General features: G+C 41.7%; 1 protein-coding gene across 3 annotated transcripts in view; it reads left to right on the forward strand.

Moving 5' to 3' along the window:
* The first annotated feature begins 7,475 nt into the window (after positions 1 to 7,475).
* cbfa2t2 (CBFA2/RUNX1 partner transcriptional co-repressor 2) overlaps positions 7,476 to 22,475 on the forward strand; it is a 36,270-nt gene continuing 21,270 nt past the window's right edge. Inside the window, exon 1 of one of the 3 annotated variants that reach the window (XM_051415490.1) lies at positions 7,476 to 7,692. In XM_051415490.1, coding sequence (XP_051271450.1) covers positions 7,665 to 7,692 — 28 coding nt within the window. In that variant the 5' untranslated portion in view covers positions 7,476 to 7,664. Of the gene's footprint in view, positions 7,693 to 21,759; positions 22,205 to 22,475 lie in introns of those variants that run through there. The other 2 variants (XM_051415489.1, XM_051415491.1) reach the window with 2 other exon arrangements.

Genomic DNA, 22,475 nt, shown 5'->3' on the forward strand with positions numbered 1-22,475 from the left:
GCTGAATTAATACATAAATGGATATTCATAATTATTGGATATCAGATAAAAATGTAATGTAATGTCTTTTTGTACAAGAGACAAATTATATATTTAATGCCTTACGAATCAATATATTTTTTTAATATTAAATATAATAATGTAAAATGTGTAATGTGGAGGGGCTAACCCCAAAGTGACAAATTTACAGAATTATTACCCAACTCTTTTAGCCTCTTTTAACTTATCATTTTGGTTATTGTGCACAATATGTTCCCAATGTACTGAATGGTTCAGTCTCAGCACTCTCACAACTATAATTAACCAACTGTATGTACTGCCAAATACCAAATGGCACACAGATAAAGTTAGCTATGCTAGTGGATCTTTTAGCTGACATTTTTTAACTAAAGAACACAATGTTTCCCTCAGGAGTTGGTAGGAAACCATAGAAAAGCTAAAAGGAGAAGGAATATACTCAGATCTAGGTTCGCCAGGTCGTGGTGGATTTTTTTCTTGCCCCATAGTGGCCATAAAAATCTATTTAGTATTCACACAGACTCTTTTAAACATTTAAGATGATGACATTTTGTTGAACACTTAATACTGTTAATTGAGGAGACATCATTTTTTTGGATTCATTTGAGGTTTTTTACATGTCTCCCTGTCAACCCATACATTTTCATGACTGTTGTAAAACTCTTTGTTAAGGCAAAAACACTCGGATGTACTATTTAGCACATGTATAGAACCACACGTAAACAACTCAGAAGCAAAGAGCAGGGGGCTTCAATGACAGAGCCTGACTTAAGCAGTGCATCCATATAATGATGTTTAGCATTATGACAAAGTCTTTGACCATCTGACCTCCTGTCTATACATCTGTCAGTCTATTCCTTTGTGATGTGAATGGCAGGTGGCCAGCCTATCTTTCACAGTACCAGGCCTTGATATTTTTTTAAAGCCTCAGTGAATGGAACAACAGGATTTGTAGGGATCTCTCTCACACACAAAAGAATAGATGTCCTCTCATAGAAAACACATTTGTACTTTGGAGTTGATGCAGTCATGTATGCTATTGAAAAGTTGCTTGTCATATGGAAACATATGTACAGTGCCTTCTCATAGTACTTGAACAGTGACACAGTTCATGTTGTTTTGGCTCTACTCCAGCACATTGGACTTGAGATGAAACAATAACAGAGATTAAAAATTACTACTTTTCTTGCTTTAAGCGTGCTTGAAGGTGTTTACATCCATATCGGATGAACACTGTTGGACTTATAGCCCTTAATATCCCCTAATGTCCTCACACTGTTTAGTCAATATGGATATATCCTCAAATTGCACTGAAGCTAACATCAGGACTTTAACCTTATAGCCATGGCTTTATGTCAGATCCAATTGTGGTGTGGGCTACTGCACCAAAACAACAACAAAAACATTTCATTGTCCAAGTGTTTATGATTTGCACAATATATCTGCCATTTGGTACTAAACTCAACAGTAGTGTAGAGTCGTATCATTCTAAAATAAAATTAGTAGTGTAGATTTAAATACAAATTTGAGGCATTATTGGAGTATTTTAATTTTGTGCTACTTTATACTTCTATTCCATTCCATTACATTGGGAAAGATTGTGCTTTTTACTTGACTACATTTATTTGACAACTAATAGTCCCTTGTTATTTTGCAAATTAAGATTTTCATACATAAAATAATGACCATCTTATAAAATGAGGCTTTGTTTAACTTTCCAACAGTATATGAAATATTTAAAATGATCTCCACCTCACCCAGCAAGAACAGAACATGCTCTTTGCATTTTATGCATCAATAAAAATAAGAAACATAACATTTTAAAAGGGATAATTCTACATGACACATACTTTTACTTTTGATACTTTAAGGACATTTGGTTATATAGTTTTATTAAGTACGTTTTGAATGCAGGACATTTACTCTTACTTCTTCCACCACTTCAAAAACTTTTGATTGAATTAAGTGAGAATTCTCATAAAATGAACATAATACAGATGATAAATTATGTAAAGGAAAAGCAAAAGTTTGAAAAATAACATTTTGTCCATGTAGAAAATATAATATAATTGATTGAATTTATCTCTATTTTCATTTGACCGTTTTATACATTATAATATTAGAAATTATATGTATCATTTATTTATGTAAATATCTAGGATTTATGGAATGTGCTCAGGCTAAAATGTGTGTTCAAAAATTTTAAATGTTTGTATTTCTATTAAATAAGTAAAATCAGGTGGAATAGTACAAAACAAAACACTACAATACAACAATAACACACTACAACCCCCCACTTGCCATCCCCACACCCCCAATTCAATCAGCCACATATATGCATGTCTCAACTCCCCAAAGACAGTGGACAGTTGGGGTGGCCTGCTGATTAATTTCAACCTCCCCCCGTTTCCCTCTGCCTCCTCCTGCTACTGCCATCCTCCAACCATCCCTGCATCCCTCTATCTATCCCTCCCCTACTCTGCAAAGGGCAACAACTCCAGAGGTCTACCATATGGGCCAGTGTCTGAGCGGCTGACTGCCTGCCTCCCTGCAGCTTGCCTGTGTGTGCGTGTGTGCGTGTGTGTGTGTGTGTGTGTGTGATTCAAGCCTGTGCTGACTGTTAGCCTGCCCCACCTGTTCCTCTGTAACAACAGACCAGACCTCTACTCTACAGGCCGCCCAGGACAGGCTGGTGGATAGATAGATGAACTGATCACAGGCAAAAAAAAAAAAAATAGGTTGAGAGGGAGATGAGAGATATGCAGATGTGACAGTAGGGTTTTGAAAAGATTTCAATTAAAAGTGATGGTCAGATGGATGATGAGCAGCTGCAAATCATGTTATTGATAAGCACCTGCCAAGCCATTAGAAAAGTCACTGGAAATGTGGTGAGAATGAGCAGAGTGGAGGTTGTAAATGGGGCAAAAGACAGGAACACAGATGGATAGGCCATGAAACAGACAAACAGATGAGCAGACAATAATAGATTAAAAAATATGGAATAATTTATTCTCAAAATATGAATGACAGACTGCAGTGAACAGACTGTAGTAGACAGACACACCACGCTGCTCCCTAAACACCCGAGGACATAGGATTATAATGAATGAGAACTTGGGGGTGATAATGAGAGGTCAAACAGTCTCAGGCTTGTACACCTGTGGCCCACCTTCTGCTGTCTAAAACACCCAGCGACCTTTTTCTTTTTCTTTTTTTAACCCCCACCACGTTCAGTTACTCTCATTATAACCTACTGAATAATGTAAAGGTATATATGCATGAGGGATCCAAGCGGAGGAGAGAGGAGACAGGGCTGAGAGATGGAAGGATCTACATAATAGGGCTATCTCTCTCTCCATCTGGTCATGTGTTTATAATCTTCCCCTCCTCCTCCTTAATGCCGATCTATCTGTTTGTCTGACAGACTCAATGCCCCACCATCCTCATCAAACCTCCCAACAATTTAACTCTCGTTATTAATGCCATGGTGTATCTACAGTCTGCACAGTCCGTCTTATTTTGTGCAATGAATTCTGTGAGAATGTGTGTCTGTTTTGTCTCTGTCTGTACATTTCAGTATCAGTTTGTGTGAGCTGACGCAAGCTCGTTGCAGCCTCAGGAGAATTAACCAGGCGTCTGCCACCTGACCCCATTGACTCCGACCATCCTGGGCTCAGCTGATACGCGTGCCGTGTGGCCCTGACATGAGGAGGACAAAAAAGCAGGAGGAGTGGGAGGAGGCAAAGGACAGAAGGACCAGCAGGCAATGAATGATTATGATGACTAGGGCCATCTTGCTGCCCCCCCCCCAACCCTGGCCTTGGCCCTGTCTCTGGCTCCCACATGGACTAGTGATCTGGGGGTCTGGCTTGGGTCGGTGTGGGTCGGCGTGGGTGAAGTGTCACCACCAGGCAGGGTCTGGTCTGTCAGCTGTTAGAGAATGACAGGAAGAGAGGAGAGTAGACATGTATGTGATGGAGGATGAGGGAGACAAGTGAGGAGAAATGAAAACATGATTGATGTAGAGAGTGAAAACATAAAAAGCCAAACAGAATTAGAAGAAATTAGACGCACAGGAGAGAGGAAAGATAATATTGGAAGGAGCAGATTGAAACAATGGATAAAAGGGAACAGGTTTTGTGGAGGTGTCATATCTGCCAGGCCTTATGCAACCTACAGAGCTCACGCAGATGGCACGACTGCTGAGAAAGTAGGGTAAACAGTCCTAGCTAATGACTTGCCCCCTCTTGACTCAGTACAGTGAAGTGAAGGAGCAAATAATTGGAGAAAACATTCCCTCACGGGGATTAAGAATGTGTCAGGTCAACCACTGTACAGTGGAGAGGGTAAGTGAGTTTCAAAGGGTAAATGTGTGGGCTTATATATTCATGGCATCTTTTCACAGTGTTGTTGGCACTGTCACATCACTCCCAGGCAGTGATTACTTAACTCAGCAGACTGAGGAGCATAAAGGAGGGGCTCTTGAGGCTGAGGAGTACATGTGTGGGGTCAGGGGTAGGAGAAGGACCTGCAGGTTCTCCACAGCGTGGCCAATGAAAAAATACAAAATACAGAGTGATTGTATGCTGAGAAGATAACACTTTCTTATTACTTCAGTGTTTGGTCACACCAGAAAATAGCACAACAAAATCCATTTGTGCATCCTGTCAAAATAGGCGGTGCTTGAAGCTTGGTGACGTGGACTACTTGCAGGTTGTGAGACCCAGCTAATATATATATATATATATATATATATATATATATATATATATATATAGCAACTTAAGTTTGCAATTGGTCATAGTTCATCGCTATAAGAACGCTAAGAATGAACCAAAACATTACAATTTCAAGCCAGTAGAGCAAAACAATGAGCTGAAATATAAAAAATATTAATTATAGCTGCTTTAATCTGTCCTTATAAAGAAGTGTAGGCTACCTTTACCCACTATCAGTGACCTACAAAGACTTTACATTAATAGAAAAATGGCAGATTGCTTGCACATTAGTTTGCATGGTGAGAATTATGAGGGGTTATATTAGATATATTACATCTTGTAAAAACGTAGTTCACTAGGTTAGATGTTCAGACAATTTGCCAGTAGGTCAGGTCAGCTGATTTGCTGTGTAACAGTCCTGCTGGTGTGATTCAAGGGGCTGTGACAAAGACGCTGAAAGGCGATCAAGGGGGGCAATGGCCAGCTGTCACACAGAGGAACCATAATGACCACGGCAAATCCCACCACCGTCTGAGCCTGTTTTTTCTTTGACGTCAGCCTCCTGCTAACTGACTAGTCATCTCTTTGTTAACCTGTCACAGAGCTGGTTGACAAGATGAGCTAGGTTGGACATTGTTGTCACAATCAAAGGTTTAGTCTGGGGTGATTTACTGTATGAATACATACTACACATGTAGATTTAAGTTACACCGGTTGATGGATTTACTTGTTGAAATAATAAAAGATCATGCTATGACACAGAAATTGGTCATCTGAGATAAGAAATGAGTCATGCATGCACAGAGGTAATTTAAAAGTTACTCATTCCACATATACACTGTTACAATGTAACACAAACAACCAGGCGACGAGTATAATTACATTTTAAGAAGAATAAGCGGTCATAAGTGTTTATTCAAGGTATCACACTAACATAGTCTTCTTCACTTCGTCGTATCTTGTGTTCTTCCATTTACTGCATGCACCTGCCAGAGACTGGATGGTTGATATGTGGAACTATACAGTCTCCCCTTTTCAGACAGCAGGCATTGTGTCACTGACAACATGTTAACAATGGCACAAGGCAACATTCAGTTTGTTTCATTTTCTCCGAAGCAAACTCTAACTAACATTTTTTCTTCTACATCTTAATCTATCAGTACTTCTTGCCAACTTTGATGCAAATACCTCATCTGTGGATTGTACCTACGCAATACTGTCCAGTCAATAAAAAAAATTTAAAAATGTAATTCATCATACTTAACATACTTAATCACTACATGTGAAAAACAAGTTGATCCATTTATGGCAATACTCTAATGCACGGATAGGCTACTCAAAACAAGTACCTTATTTGGGCTCATAGCTTATTCACTGCTGTATTGTGTTATCTTAATGACACTGATAAGAAAGTAACATTGTCATCTACTGTAAGTGACAAAAAACCTGTAAGGAAAATATATTTAAATTTGAAAAGTTAGCATTTGTGTCAAAGAAAAAAATCTTTCATTTATGCATTCATTGTTAATCCAATAGAGGATGTGGATGTGTAACTGTGTTTCTAAGTGTTTAAACAACCACTAAATAATTGGTTGTGGTAAGTAATCATTCAATTTTAGGCAGGGTTTTTTTTTATCATGCATTGTTGGAAATATCACGTCTTTTTTTTCATTCTTTTAACTGTTTATGAAAACCGCACAGTCAGCAGCATGTCACTTGCTCCTGACACTGACACAGCAAGTACTGACCCTTGGCTTCGTTGTCCCCAAACTGTAGCTGCACCCCCTGATCTTCTGCTCCGCACCAGAACAATTAGTGGCCCCTGGCCCCTTGCTTTACACAAAAACCAGGGAAACCTGTATTCCCCACACACAGAGGCGGTAGCGGATGGCTCCTTGGCTCACCCATAGCAGGAGCTGTAGGTAATGACTCCTGCCTGCCATGGTGGACCTTAATTTGTTATTGTAGCAGAGCAGCTGTGCAGCATGCTGCAGAGAGCAGGTGGCAGCCTGGCAGGAGTGGAGGATGGGGGGGCTGGTGGGGGGAAGAGAAGGAGGGGAAGGACAGGAGCGTGTGGCATATGTGGGTGGCTGTAGAGGGGGAGGGGGTGGAAATATGATGGTGGATGTGATTGTGTGTGTGTGTGTGTGTGTGTGTGTGTGTGTGTGTGTTGGGGGTGGTATAGCTCACAACCTTCTCAGCCAGCATCCAAATATTGTGCTTGTAAAGAAGAATAACACGTGAGACTCTGGATGCGGTCCAGATCAGTCTGTGTAGGTTTGCTGTCATGAAGCGCAACAGATGACACACAGAATATTTCAACTTTGTTTAATTTTTTTTTTTTTTTAAACTTCAAGCACGGTTATATCGTTCAACATTTTAAAATGAAACACTAACTCAACCCCCCTTTCGGGCTGCATATGATCAAGTACAATCCATCATATTTTTCAGTTCCGTCGGGCTCTCTCTGTCCTTGCATGTTTCAATGACAATTTGTGGGGGCGTTTTTAGGCTATAGATTTAGGCTAAAGCACAAAATCAATAAACCAACAAGTCGAGGTCATAAACGACTTTGCTCAAGGCAATGGAAGTGTGTCTGCGGTGAGGATTATGTCAGCTGAGCTCTGGTGTCCCGTTGTTGCCGCTCGCAGTGAATCATTACAGAGAGACACCGTTACCCTGCTGTAACGCAGCGTTATTGGAGTTCTGGTTTTAGGACATACTCACAATCAGTACCGCCCACACTGATATCCCTTGTTGCGCATGAGAATAGACACCTGATGGTGAACCGGATCGATCGTCTCCTGCAGGTTTCGTTTCACTATATATGAATTCAAAGGTGTTTTTTTTTTTTCCACCGGAGGACTTTGAAAAGACTGATCAGCCATCATTCTGCCAAGAAGAACAAAACTCAGAAACACGCGGAGCATGGTCGGAATGCCAAGTGTTTTAAACTGTGAGTAGACTTTAATTTATGCTTAATTAACATGGTGCATAAAATGCAGCATCACACTTGAGTTACTTCTACCTGACATTTATCCACAGGTATGTATAGCCCTACTGTATTTGCACCTGCACAATATGAAGCACTATGCTGCAGCTGAGTCATAACAAAAAGGCCCATATGTCCATGATTTCATTGTTGTGTTTTACATAATTAAGGACCAGAATCTCTGCTAATGAAAACATTGCAGAGCTAGGCTTACATATTGTGGACAGAAAAAAACACTTCTCCTCTCTATTATTATCTGATTCTTCTCCCAGGGCAGCCTAGGTTTTCAGAAGACCTTTGAATGTGTTACTTCAGATCCTATCAAATCATTATAATGACCAAACAAAAACCCAGTCATCCCTTTGTCTGCTGAGATCTTACGCTCATTAGGATCCATTAAAGAGTGAGAATAAACTATGCATAACACATAGTCTATTGGATGCATTATCCCTTATATAGCCCCCACAAGACAGCTATTATGCTCCTATTTGATTGAATAGCAGCTTTCGGTCTATGTGTCTTTTCACTGGAGGATTTGGAGCCCTTAATCCACCAGGCAAAGTTTTTTTTCTCTTTCCACCATCTGGAGTTTACAGCTTTTTAAGACAAAAACACCAGGCGGTGTGAAACCAAGCTGGAGCTGCTGGTTGATGCCAGGAGGAGGTTTTTCCCTTTTTGCCTGCGGTTTCTGCCTGCTTTACATCAGGGGTCAATAGTACAGTCCTGCAATGCAAGTGGGGTCAGCGGGGCCCAAGGGCATGACTGTAGGGCCCCATGTGTCACTGTGTCTCCCCTGAGAATTCAAATTGGTCCCCTTTTCACCACAGAGAAACAAATAATCGCATGACAAAGACATGACTGTAATGCTGGTGGTGATATTGTGGCGGTGATTATAATGATGATGATGGTGCTACAGTGGCCACCAGGGAGCAGCAGAGTGTGTACTGTAATATAATACTATAAACATGATGGATTCTGGGTTTGAAAGCAATTCCTGTTTTGGAATATTCGGTTCCAACTAAAACCCAGAACAGATAAAATATGTGTATTCTTCTGTTTTACCGTAATTGTTGTTTAGTTGGAGTAATTTGATGTTATGCAGAAAGCTAAATAGCCCTCTGGGAAGCAGGGATGCTGTGTGTACACTGGGAGAAAATGTGTTAAAGAGCATGTAGGCTAAACATTGCTCACACTAGTCAATCATTTCCATTCTCCCTTGATTCAATTAGCTCTACTTGAAAACATGTGGACAATTTGGAACCCCTGATAATTTTCCCCTTTTGCCTTTTTCTTTCTTTATTTTGGGGTGGGTTATAGAGTCGGATTCCAATCCTCTGACATTAAAAGGGGAAATAAACGACAAAGGGGCCCTGCAGGTTTGCATTAGAGACCTAATTGGTTTTGGCTTGAGTGGGCTGTTAGCGTTGCCAGACGTGGGCCCTTTGTGTTTTGCCATGTGGGAGAATTTGCCTGTGCTGGAGGTAGAGAGAGGTGCCTGCAGATCTTTTCTGAGTCACCCCTAGCTTGTCTCTGTGGGCTGTTTGTGTTGTGTGTGTGTGTGTGTGTGTGTGTGTGTGTGTGTGTGTGTGTGTGTGTGTGAATGTGAATGTGTTTGTACACATGAGAAGGGTAGTGTCAGGTACGTATGTCGAAAATGTGCGCGCATTCAACTGTGTCTTTCTGTGCATTGCTAACGCTTGTTTCTGTGTGTTGCTGTGTGTCATGCATGTGGTTGGCTGTTTTTGTAATAAGCGTGTGCTCCAATATGTGTGTTTGTGTGTGTCAGGCTGTGAGCCCAGGATCCTTCTCACTCCCTCTGGTCTCTGCGTGGGTCTTTTCCACCAGCACTACCACCTGTTAGTGTTTTACTCGGGCCCCAGGGCTACAATGACTGCAGAACCTTCCAGATTTGCTCATCAAGCCCATCAGATCGGCTCCCTTACCTAAAATCTGGCTCCCATTTCCTATCACAGGACCAATCTGTGCTGGATTCCCCAGTGCAGTTTAGCTGAGTCAAGATGGTGTGCAGTTGATCTGGTGTGAGCTGGGCTGAGTTTGAATAATGACTCATGAGCGACAACATTTTATTCGGTGTGCTGCACTGCTGGATCACAATTAAGTGTTTGCTAAGTGTGGTTTTAGTGGGAAAACTGATGTTTAAAGACTGAATTTATGGGGTCACTTTGTTGCCCAGTGCTCCACATGTGTGAACCACAACAAAGAATCTGACATCTTCTGTTCGAGTAATAGTACGTGGCCAAATGACAATTTAAACAGACTTTAAGTGCATATCTACTGCTGATGATCACATGCTGTGAACATTGGAGTCTAAGATTTAAATGAACCCTAATTGTAATGAAGCATTTATGACCCAATGACAGCAAATTAAAATATATCATCTCTGTATCTTATTATCCAGTTCCCTTGTGTTAAATCCTAAACCACTGCAAACAGCATCATCAGCCTTTTCAAACAGATAGGATTTGTCATGTTCCGTGTTTCGTGAGACCTTTGAGCTTTCTGTCCCATTGTCTGTTTCCAATTCAGCACACTGTGTTCCCCTGTCTATTGCTTCAGACAGTGTGGCAACCTGAAGCAAAGCTTTAAAAAAAAAAAAAAGGAGAGAGGAGTGACCAAACAGTTAAAGGGAAAAAAAACAGTGAGAGAAGGAGAGTAGAAAGGGATTAACTGTCAGGGAGAATGTGAGGCTAATTGAAGCCAGTTTTGCACAGCTGTTTCTTGTTGCTGTGCGGCACTGCACAGAGCGGCTGGGACGATAGGATCCAGATGTGATCTTGTGCCGAGGATCACCCGCCAATAACAATCCTCAGAAATATCCAGCCGTACAGGAGACGAGGGCTATTAGAGTGTCCACGCTCGCCCACCCCCCTGACAAAACATCACTTCTCCGTCTCTGAAAGATAACCCAGCTCTGCACATTTTACTCTTGATTGCAGCCCTTAGCTCAGCTCCTGTGCGTTGTTAACACTGTCATTTTGTTATACTGCCAGCCACCGCCATGACCTCTGCATTCAGGTGTCACTAGGTAGCGTAAACATCCCCTTGACACATTTGACTATTCCAAAAAGGCGGCTCACAGGGTTGAAGAGTGGTTTTGCATATTTGTCACATGGCTTTTGAAACATTCAACCAAAAAGGATTAAGATTCTTTTGTGTGTTCTTCTGTGTTTCATTTAAATCATCATGGAAAAAAAAGAATCATGTATCCTTTATCAGGACGGCGGCATGCAGGTCCCAGGATTGTGTGCAGGCATTTATTTGGTCCTCTCCTTTAAGCGGAGGGACATTGGCTGGGAACACAAGGGCCCCACTTGGAACTTATCACCACATTATGCTTTTTTAATGCCCCTGTCTCTCTGTTCCCACTCCTCATGCCTTTCACCCCCCTTCCATCATTTCCCACTTGGCTCAGACAAAGAGGAGTTAGCATTGGTTCCCCCTTTTCTCCACGCCTTCCAGGGTTACTCCAGCACTTCTTTCTCACCTCCTGTTTCTGTCTGACGTTCGGCCTCCCTCCGTACATCCTTCTTTGTTCCCTCCCAATCTTTCTGTCCCAATTCCTTTTTCCATCTCCATTTATCTGTCCTTATCCCTCTGTCCATCCCCACTCATCTGTCTTGGCCACCATACAGAGAGTCCAACTGCAGCTGGCCTGTCATTGCCGACATCCAGCTGCGTTGCGTATAAGCTCTCATTGGAGAGAAGTTCATGGTTTGAGATATAGGCAATATTGCACTTAAAAATCCATTCAATCCATTTGTAATTTTTCCTTGTTTTGTATAAAAATATTTATAAAATATTAAGCACCTCTTCTTTTTCAGCAATATTTCTGTACATTGAAGAAATGGATATGTTTTATAGAATAACTTAAGTCAAAATGATTATCAGTTATCAGCTGAAACACATGTAGTGCTTATGTCAGGCATATGCAAGAAGCATGAACAACAAAGTCTCTGACCCAGATAATTACTTCTCATCTTGACAGATGATGATGAAGATGATGTGTGGCCTTGGCCTAGTCTCCCTTTATCAGACACACACACACACACACACACACACACACACACACACACACACACACACAAACAAACAGATAGTGAATGTGACAGAGGATCTTAGCCTAAGCCAATATCACTCCAGAGCTCTTCTCCCCACGTGTCAGTGGTGAGTTTTATGACTTTTGTCAAGTTCACCTCATCTGTCCCTTTTCTGATTTCACTCCTGCTGGGCCTTGTGCTGTCAGAGAACAGGATCTACCCTCTTACTACACACATAAACTTGCATTGCACTCTCTCTGTTCTTGCTTCCAGGGTGGAATGTGTTATGGGTGCTGTTGTTTATGTGTCTTGTCCTCAGCTGGTGTCTCTGCTTGTTGTCTTTTGCTTTTTTGTCCCAGCACAGTACCGTAGCGAGATGTCATACCCGTGGTGGGTCTGCAAAGCAACAACAAAGCAGGTGTTGCCACAGTACCCTGTTGTTCTGTTAGGAGATATTTGTATAATTCAGTCCACAAAACTAAGCAGGAAGAAGGAGACAGGAGGAGGTTTAGTTTGGTTTGTTATGTCTTGAAATAAAAAATAACTAAAACAAGTAAAATTGTAAATACACCCCCTCTCCTTTACACACACACACACACAACACACACACACACACATACACACACACACACACACACACAAAATTGAGGATTGCATTGCAACATTGACAAGCCCAAACATCCCTAAAGGCTCAACCTTGGGAAATGCCAACACATGCCTCTGAATGTTTGTGTGCGTGTGTGTGTGTGTGTGTGTGTGTGTGTGTGTGTGTGTGTGCAGAGCCAGACGTTATCTTCCCTCAACTTTAATTGAGCCCTTCAGAAATCCCCAAAACTATTACACACACACACACACACACACAAACACACGCCGAGAGTAAAGCCTTCAGGCTCTATCTCTGCCTGGCCAGGTGTTCCCGGCTCCGCTGCCAGATGAACCACCTGCAGATCACAGGTGTGGCCATCACCAGGGAAGAGAACAACACAGCTGCTCCTACAGCCTCAGAGAGAGGAAAAGAGAGATGGAAGGTTTACATAGAACCATTTGCTGGTAGCAGGAAGCACACACATATCAGGCAAAATACACAGTATAAAGTAACAGTAGGTGGTGTTGCCTTAAAGTAACTACAACTATCCCTTTCTTAACCCTTAATGTGCATTTATTTGAAGCAGCACAATGTGGTGCCTTTGGCAAGAGTGGGTGTTGTTATGAACCTTGACACAGTAACCTTGACATGTAAATCTATTTATTGTGGTGGTACATTGAAAATAGAAAGTGATATCTATGCGATTGTGTTTTGTTATATATTATTCATTGCACCCATTAATAACAATTAGTTGGACGACTAAATGCAGGGTAGCAGCAGATATGATAAAACTGAGGGAGATTTTCGGTTTAGTTTTTTTCTATCCATTAGTGCAAGACACATTTAAAGCTGCAGTGGGTAGCTTTTATATTAGATACCTTTTGTCATATTTGCATAAAAACTTTCACTATATCCTGACAACAGTACAGATAATCTGAAAGAAATTAGGTTTCTGTGGCTCGTCCTAGTCCTCCTATGGTTTATGCAAGAATCCACCTCATCTGAACCAAAACAATCAGAGCTGGGAAAGAAATTTAACTGGGAATTCTCATTCCCACATTGTCAAATACTGATGCTATAGGGGGATGAGACTCATCAATCTTAAACCACCAACCCAAAGCATTGAGAAATATGAAAAAAAAAGTTTGAGCAAAATCTTTTAATAATTATTTAATTTGTATACTTTTTTAATATCTAAACATTGGGGGGAATCAATGTGTTGTATTAGACAGTATAGTGACACTGGGAACAGGAGGATGATAGTTTGTCTTCATAAGGTGACACCTTATTCAATGACTGTTAACCCATAAATCGTGTAATTGACCAATTCATTAATTCCCAATAAAAGAGTGTGGCAGAGTCACAAATCTTTAACTGGCAAGCTGTGAACAATATACAGTACTGTCACTAAAATAAAGCCTGTTGTACTGAGAGGAATGTCCAGTGCGTAGTTACTCACTGCATGTGTTACATCTGTGTGTGGGCTTGTCCGAGCACACACACACACACACTCCTTTAACACACAAGTTCGCCCAAACATGGAGTTGTTTATGAGAACTATTCATGTTTATGTGCCGACAATTGGGTGAGGCTGGCAAGACGGAGCAAGTTCTGATCCATGGTATCATTTTCTAATTAGCGAAATTGCTGCATTTACAGATTTAACTGTGAGTGCCATAGATGGATATCCCTGACGGCGTGTCTGGTACATAAGTTGAAGAAGCAAGCGGCTGGAGGGACTTCGAAAAGTGCGTGGTTGTTGAATATCGTTTAAGGGGAGTTATTGGTGAGAAGGGTTTGGCGTCTGGCTACGCACTTGGCCTCCCTGTGTGGAAACTTTAGGAAGATGCAGCCAAGTGAGCGTGAGACCCACCGCTCATAAATTTTAAGCACTCATGCAGCCACTCTCTCATACTGTGTCTCTCATACCAACACACAAACACTCACTCACTTTCACTCACACTCATAAACACACACTCATGCATGCATCTCTCTCTCTCACACACACACTTCATACCCGCACTTCTTACATTTACTCATCTCTATTTATCTCTGTCCTTTCTTTACACACATATACACACTCGTTGCAGCTGAAGAGCAGCCGTGTGTCTCCCCTCTGTGTACCGAGTGTAATAGGAGATCTGAGGGTTTTCCGTGGGTGAGTAGGCGGGTCAGACCTTACTTAAACTAATGGCTCCCAGCAGTGTTGAATAGCCAGACACACTGGAGCCGAGGCCTGAGGTTTTGGAATGCCACTGCCGGCTCAATGCCTGCCTTTCATCGGCACCAAGTGAAGGAGGGAAAGAGAGAAAATAAGAGAAAGGAGGGGGGGAGGAGGAGGAGGAGAGAGAGAGGAAAATACGGGACCCATTTGTTTTGGGTGATATGAGGATGCCTGAAAAGGAGGGCACAATAGTTGTGGAGTTGGGGGGGGGCAATGGCCGATCGGTGGACTGTAGGGAAAGAGGGGAGGGGAGAGGCGTGTTTGGGCTAGTGCAATGTCAGGAGGGGGTAAAGTACCAGTCAGTGGTTGTTTTGTGTCAGAGCACCGTGGGACCCCCCTGCCCAGCCACTCATTTGTTGTTAATGTCGTTGGGATGAGCCGTGAATGAGTCTTGAGGGAATCAATATAGTTTTGAACTGAGGCCCTGACCAAACAAATGCAGATAATTTAAATGTTTTCCCTTCTTTATGACCGTCTATCCAATCTACATAAGGATTCTTGACCAGCAAAAATCTTGCTGGAGATGCACTAAAATGAGTTCCCAATTTTGTGTCAAGGACATCCACATTAGACTGTGGACCCCCTATTTGAGAGTAAGACTTTTTAGTTTTTGTTTTTTTATTTTATTTTTAGGTTTGAAGACTTCGTAGTTAATTAATGATCAAACTAGGATCACTATAAATTACAATAAATCAAAAGGGCCCACCCTATTTCGTCCCTTGTTGTCCCAACTTACAAAAATGTGATAAAAGTTAAAATATAAAACTCCTCCTTTTGCTGGGGACTCAAGGACCCCTGTTGGTGGCAGTGATGCTCCAAGAAATGTAGCATTGCACCAGCAAAAGGAAGAGAAGAAGACAACTGCTAGCCAATTTAAACAATGAATGTTTTGAGAATTGGCTTAGGAAATGAGACATCAGTGGTGCATAAGCTCCACTAAAGCCTTCATTCTTTCAGTTTACTTACTGACTCCAACCTAACTGTCCTCAGAAACAGCTAAACTAACATCAGCTAATATCAGAAATTCAAATGTCTAGTTCAGTGTTTATTTTAATGTCAAATAATTATAAGGCCTTAAAATTTGGTTTAAAGGTGCAGTGTACAATATTTATACAGTAGTATTCATAGGTATGTTTTCATTAGTGTATAATATTCTAATTCACTTCAGAATAAGAATCGTGTTTCAGCGGGTCTGTGTTTCTACTGTAGTTGAAAACGGACAAGCCACACACTGGCTCCTGCACGCTTGGAAGCTTAGCTGTATTGCAATGGTTGCAGTATGCAACCTCACTGCCACTAAATCCTAAACACTAGGGCACTATTTTCTTACCAAGGCAGAAACATATAGAAATACTCCAGCAAAGACAGGGGGAGAAGAAGCAAGCTAGTAAACATTGATGTCAAAAAAATGCCCTCGTTTGTTATGGTGCTATCCATTTGTCTCGTAAATCCCCCGCCCGAGTTGCTCTGACGTGAAAACGTGACGTAATTGCCTGGCTGTACCACTTATAGCATTCCATTTGTCTTTGGGCATTACGAGTCGGAAAGAACATGGACGCCACCAGTGCAGCAGCTGTCTTGTTATTGCTTGTGGCTCATCTAAAGAAGCTCAGTGTGAAATAATAATGTTTTTCTACAGAAACACTAACATTTCAAGTAATTCCGTTATTGCAAGTCTTACATTTTAATAATATTTTGCCATTTTCGCCTATTTCAATTTCAACAAGTGCTGTACCGTTTGTCTCGAGCCACCAGGGGCAGTGGCAGGCCCCGAGTGGGACGGCTGAAAGTACGACCAAAAGGGGGTGTGTCTCGGTGAAATGTCGCGAGATAGCTGCGAGATTTACACTTTCCAGCTCGGCCGGGGGACTTATGAGGCAAATGGATAGCACCATTAGACCCGGAGGATACACAATGCATTTTGGAGAGTAACACTGAATGTAAACATAACTTTTCTTTGTTTACAAGAAAACTCCACGGGACTCCTAAAAGTGGTGGCAGAAGAATAGATTTAAATGTTTTTTTCAATTTCTTTGTTATTTGAGAACATTAAAGTAGAAGCAAAAGTGTATGTGTGGGTGGGGGGGATGATGTTCTGGGAATATCGTCCTTCCCCTTGTCGTCGCCCAATATCACTCTCAAATTTTCACTGTCCAGAACCGACACATACAGTAAAATCTGTTTTTTGTTTCTATGACCTATCACTCATCAGACCCTGCAGACAGAGAGAAAATAGGCCGCACATTAGCCGTGATTACTAAGGAGAAGCATCTTACTTGATCTGTAACTGTGTTTTGTTTTTGTTTTTTTTACAGTAAATGGTCCCCCAGACAGACATGGACCTGGAAAATGACGTCTCCCTATTAGATAAATGTGCTGTAGATGTAATGGAAAATGTGGCCATGCGAGATCAGACAGGGAAATCTTTGGCTGCATCAGATTAGCAGAAATCAGGAGTCTGAGCAGTGATGAGATGGAGGGAAAGAGGGGAAGGAGAGGGAGGGGAGCCATGCTGGTAAGACGGTGGTGGAAGGAGGGGGGCAGCAATGATGAGGCTTGGTAGGAAAAAATAGCAACAACATGAATAATTAACCAAAAAGAACATTTTTATCTGATAGAAGAGAGAGGGAGAGAGACATTTTTTTTACTGTGTGTCTGGTACTCTATTTGGCTCTTATTGGCAGCTATCAGCAATCTGATTGGATGTTCAACCTAGCAAAGCAGTGATTTAAGTTGGTTAATCACACCAACATTTAAACAGTCACAGAGATGTGAAAATCCTATTTGTTTTTTGAATGGCTGCACTAGTTCTCTGAGCATGGTGTGTGAGGGCCCCATAGAGATCTCCTGGCCAGTGAAGCAGAGGTTAGCAAGAGTTGGGCCAGAATATTGTTTTGGCTCAATTTTCACACTGTATGACGAAAGACAAGCTTGCTAACTGATAAGGCCACATTCACATCACTGCACAGATGCACCACATGCACACACAATCTCACACACAAAGAACACACAAAGATTGGCTAAACACAGTGGGAAGTGGGAATGCTTTGTAGGAAGTTGTGGCTGGGAAAAGAATACAAAGCTGCAGCATGGTAGTTTTTTTTCTGACATTTATGAATATCTCTGTCATCATTTCACACTGATTTGGCAGCATCGCTCCCAGTGAAATCCCATCTCCCAGATTACCCTTTCAAACTCCTCAGTGAGTGCTGAGAACAAAATGCTCTCACCATGTGTGAGTTGTATTGCATTATAAAGATGATTCCAGTTGCACAGTGTGTCTTGCAGGTGCACAGTTTGCAAGTTGTGCAACACCTAGTGGTTGTTGTTAAGCATCAATTAGGATCATGGGTATGCAATTGAACGGGGGTGGGGGCAGATTGTGAAAACCTGACAGTCCTGTAAAAGGCAAAAGGCAGGGTTCCTTATTCACTGGACCAGTTGGCAGAGTAGAGAAATCTGCAGCTCTGGAATTGCAGTAGTTGTATATTAGTAGTAGTATATTACCTAGTTTGAATATTTACATGCACACATACTAGCTTTGTAGCATGTACCATCTATCATTTTGCTAATTTGCAGATTTCCTTGGCTGTCGGGATTCATTAACAGCAGTTGTACAATCCTGCCTCAAAAGAGTGTAAACCATCTTTCTAGTGCATTTGAACTTGTTTACTTTTAAATATGGTATTTTATTATCTTATTACTTTACTTTTCTTATTATTAATTATGACAACATGCCCACCTTAGTGCTGTTGATTTCCTATATTGCTGTTGCTACCCAGCTATCCCTTTTAGTAAAATGTAGCCTTTAGAACTCCTTTTACAGATGCAGTTTCCCATTCGCAGCACATCCACCACTTCTGTATGCCATTCATGCAGCCATAGGCATGGTGGATCGGCATCTATTGTAATGATAATGGGGGCTTAAAAAACACTGTTTTCACTAGAGGCACATGTGCATCCAGTAATTCAGGAGTGTAAAGACTTAGTTAAAGGTGAATGGATAGAGTTTGTGGTCAGTAATTTCTTTTTTCGTGGTGCATTTAATATCATATGGCTAAGGCCAATACTTTTCACTCACTAAACAATGAATAACATTAAGCAACACTTTGAAAATATCTTTAACCTAAATCTTACACAAATAACATCATTGAAAAAACAAAAACAAATGCAAATTAATGTAAATAGAGACATTTACATACAATACATTGAACCCTTTTCTTCTTTTCAAACTGAGGTTTTAAAGGCAAAACAGTGACTAGTGATTCCTATCTCGTTTACTCAATCACCAACTCTTAAAATCCCTCATTCCCTCTTTTCCTCCTCCTCCTCCTCCTCAGTTTTTTTCTGTCCTCTAAAAAATGCTGTTTACTTCTTCTAAAAGTGGAAGTTTGGCGAGGGAGCGTGTGAACAGAAACAGATGCTGCATACTCTCTTGCTCTGTCACTCTTTATCTCACACATACACACGATGGCAAACAGCTGCATGAGGCTCGAGCAGCTACAGTAAAAGGAAGCTATACAGTATGCATATGCACGGCAGCAAGCTGACTTTCCAATACAAAGATGACATAGATATGGTTATAGCACAGTATAGATTGCTCTCCTTGGACCCTTTTTTTCTAAGGAGCAGTGCTCAGACTTGAGACCAGTATACTTCAGAGTGCTGCAAGAGACTTTTGAACTTGTACAAGTGGCCATAAGTACTTTTCTGATGATCACACATGGGGAAAGAAATGTAGCTACTTTTGTGCTACCCGTAAATCAAATGTTTTTGGAATAAAGCTTCTGCTATATAGTCACAATGACAACTAGCGTGCTGCTTTTTTTTCTGGGGTAAGCAGAGATTAAGTTAGCAGCCCCGTGTTCAGACTGGGCTGCATTGGTGGGGGTGTGTTGCTTCAGGTAAGAGCCGAGAGATGAAATACGATCCAGGAAGTCCAGTTGGAGAAACAGATTAATGTGTTTAAAGGCTTAGCAGACGTCAAAAGACAGCACAGTGCTTTGTACAGCCTTGTTCAGATTGACTACAGCCCTCTCATTCATTTCAATGGAGCTAGTCCATTGATGCAACAAGAGCATTAAGATAACCCTCCATTCAAATGAATTGGTCTGAATACAGCCTAACTGCTCTAAAAACCTTGTTGGATGATACAATGTACAGTTTTTGTGTATATTAATCTTAAATCATTGGCATTATGATTTCTTTGAGAGACACTCAAGTTATGTTGTTGTTAGTTGTGTAATTTAGTGTTTAAATGATTAGCCGGTTATCCGATTAGTCTTTTACCACACTTTTGCTAATCAATTATTTGTTCCATCATCTCTAAAATTGCTGTTTTTGAAAATACATTTTTGCAGGCATTGTTGAGATCAGATATAGTATATCTAATCAGATGTATGATCTGTATCTATATTTGTTGTTTTAAAATAAGATGCGGAAATTAACATCAGTGTTACAGCTGATACAGGCATAGTGTACAATATTGTGGTATAACTGTTGGTGAATAAATCTGGTCTATCAAAATTATAATGCTTATCTTATTGAGATATTAAACAAGAATTTGAATGATGTGTCTTCTTTAAATTGGTACTAGTGTGCAAAAACCTTGTACTTGTACCTTGTTAGTTCCAATATCGCATTAAGGTAAAAGCTGACATTATTTAGCTCAGATTTGGGAAGTCATCCAGGTATAACTTGAGACTTGTTCAACCTAGGATGGATCAAGTGCTAAAGACTCTAGTGAGCATGCTCACTAATCTGCCACCTGCGTCTTTACACCTGGGTTTTAACCTATATCTGCTAAAAGCCTTTGTCCGACAGTAGTGGGAGTTGCAATCCACCACCTACTATGTGCTACAATAGCATGTGGGTTACAGTATAGAGCTTCAGATGCACGGCCTTCCTTGTTTCTCCATCTTTCCACCCCCCTCCCTCTCTCCCTCTCTCCCAGCCACCTGGCCCTGCCTCTGAGCCTGCTGGCTGACCAGATGCACCCTGAATAAAGCAGCCTTACAAGGAGAGAGGAGGAGAGATAGAGGTTATTATAGGTGATTATTCAGTCAAATCTATTTTTTTTTGACAAGCTGTGGAAATACAGTAACCCACAATAACCCTTTCTCTGATTGCTTAGAAACAATTAGATATCACATTAGTGTGGATTTTACCTGTGTTTTTTTACGCCTTAAGTTATTCAGTGCTCTTCAGAAAGCGTGTATTCAATTGTGCATGGCGGCAAAGAGAAGGGGCAGCACCTTCTCTTAATGAACTGTTTGTGATTATCTGACAGCATTTGCTTGTTTGTTTACACAGCCAAGTGCCTGTGGATTCTCACACGTTGATCATGTTCTCTCAATTGTCAGTTGTCTAATTAAAAACAGATTAATGCTTTATTTACCCCAGGCTTAGAATGAACTTAGCACCATCCTCTGTACGTTCTAGAAGTAAACTGGCGGAGGGAATAATAGGCAGGAGTGAATAAAGCTTGCAGGCTGCCCAATCTCAGCCAGGCTCCATTATCTTAACTTGCATTGTCTCTACAGCAGCACTTGTGCGCAAGGCATAAATCAGACAGTGATTTAAGTTTAACTCAGTGAAGATGGAGCGCAGGAGATAAGAGAGCAGAAGAGGAGAGAAGAATAACTCATTCATGCTCCTCAAGTGTCCCCCAGTGGGTTGGCTGGCAAGGCAGGGCAGAGCCAGCCACATTAAGGAGCTGAGACAATAGAGGGCATCAATGAAAGAGCCTGGAAGGGGGGTGTAGTTAGTATAAAAACATTTTAAAGGGAGATCCCCTCTTCTCTTGAAGGAGTTGAGGGGAGGGTGGTATGGAGTGGGGAGCAAAGGCCCCCCTCCCTCACACACACATGCAGATTCACACACACACACACACTTTTGTCTCACTTGGCACGGCCTCTTGTTTAGCCTTTAGGTGCCAAAGCAATTAGTTATGTTAATTGCAGGGGCCATTGCCGGTGAATGCAGGTTGAATAGAGCCAGTCAGCAGTGGATGATTGGCCAGGATCCATGAGGGAATGGGTGGGGGGTGGGGGGTCCAGGGGGGCTGGGAGTTGTGACGTCACCGGAGCGCCTGGCCCATGAAAACAGAGGAGAGGACAGTGTGTGGGAAAACAGGGAGGAGCTAGAGCCGAAAGAGTGAGATCGAGAGGGTGGGAGGCTCAGAGCTTGAGAGAGCAAGCGCACGAGAGGACACAAATTCAATGAGAGAGACAGAGAGTGTTAAAAAAATAAGCACAGCAGCGGTGGCAGATTGAGTGAAGGCGATAGTAAGAGTGACAGAGCGTGCTTCACATGAGAGGAAGACAAACAGCGAGGACACTGAAAGAAAGTAAGAGAGAGATCGTGTGTGTGTAGTGCAGCGTTGCGCTGGTCTGCTCCGTTATCTGTCTCCATCTGGGTGCCATCTGTGTCTCTGGCTCTGGCCTTCGCCACACTGGAGCTCACATATGTGGGAATGCAAACACATGCCTGACATATGAAGGCGTGGAGTCACAGAAAGAGACAAAAAGGAAAGGATAAGAAAGCAAACCCCCGCCACTGCAGCTGACTTTCTCAAAGGACTGAAGACTGGACTCTACTAGAGTGGAGGTAGGAGAGAACTGTAGGGGATTTCAACATGGAATTGTGGAATTGGTGTATTTTCAGCAAATAGTGGTCATTTATCTCTCTTAGTGTTAGTGTGTCTGCTTTTGCAAACGGTGCATTTATGTGCGTAGTGTTCGTGTATGTGTGTGCCATTCTAATTCCCAGAGCTGCTCTGTACTGTACAGATGGTGCCTCATCCTTTCCTCTTTATCTCTTCATCTCTTCATCCTTGTCCACTGAGGCAGGAGGGAAGGAGGGATGAATTGGTCTGCCT

The sequence above is a fragment of the Dicentrarchus labrax genome, unplaced genomic scaffold (genome assembly GCF_905237075.1).
Source record: "Dicentrarchus labrax unplaced genomic scaffold, dlabrax2021, whole genome shotgun sequence".
In the NCBI taxonomy this organism is placed as follows: domain Eukaryota; kingdom Metazoa; phylum Chordata; class Actinopteri; family Moronidae; genus Dicentrarchus; species Dicentrarchus labrax.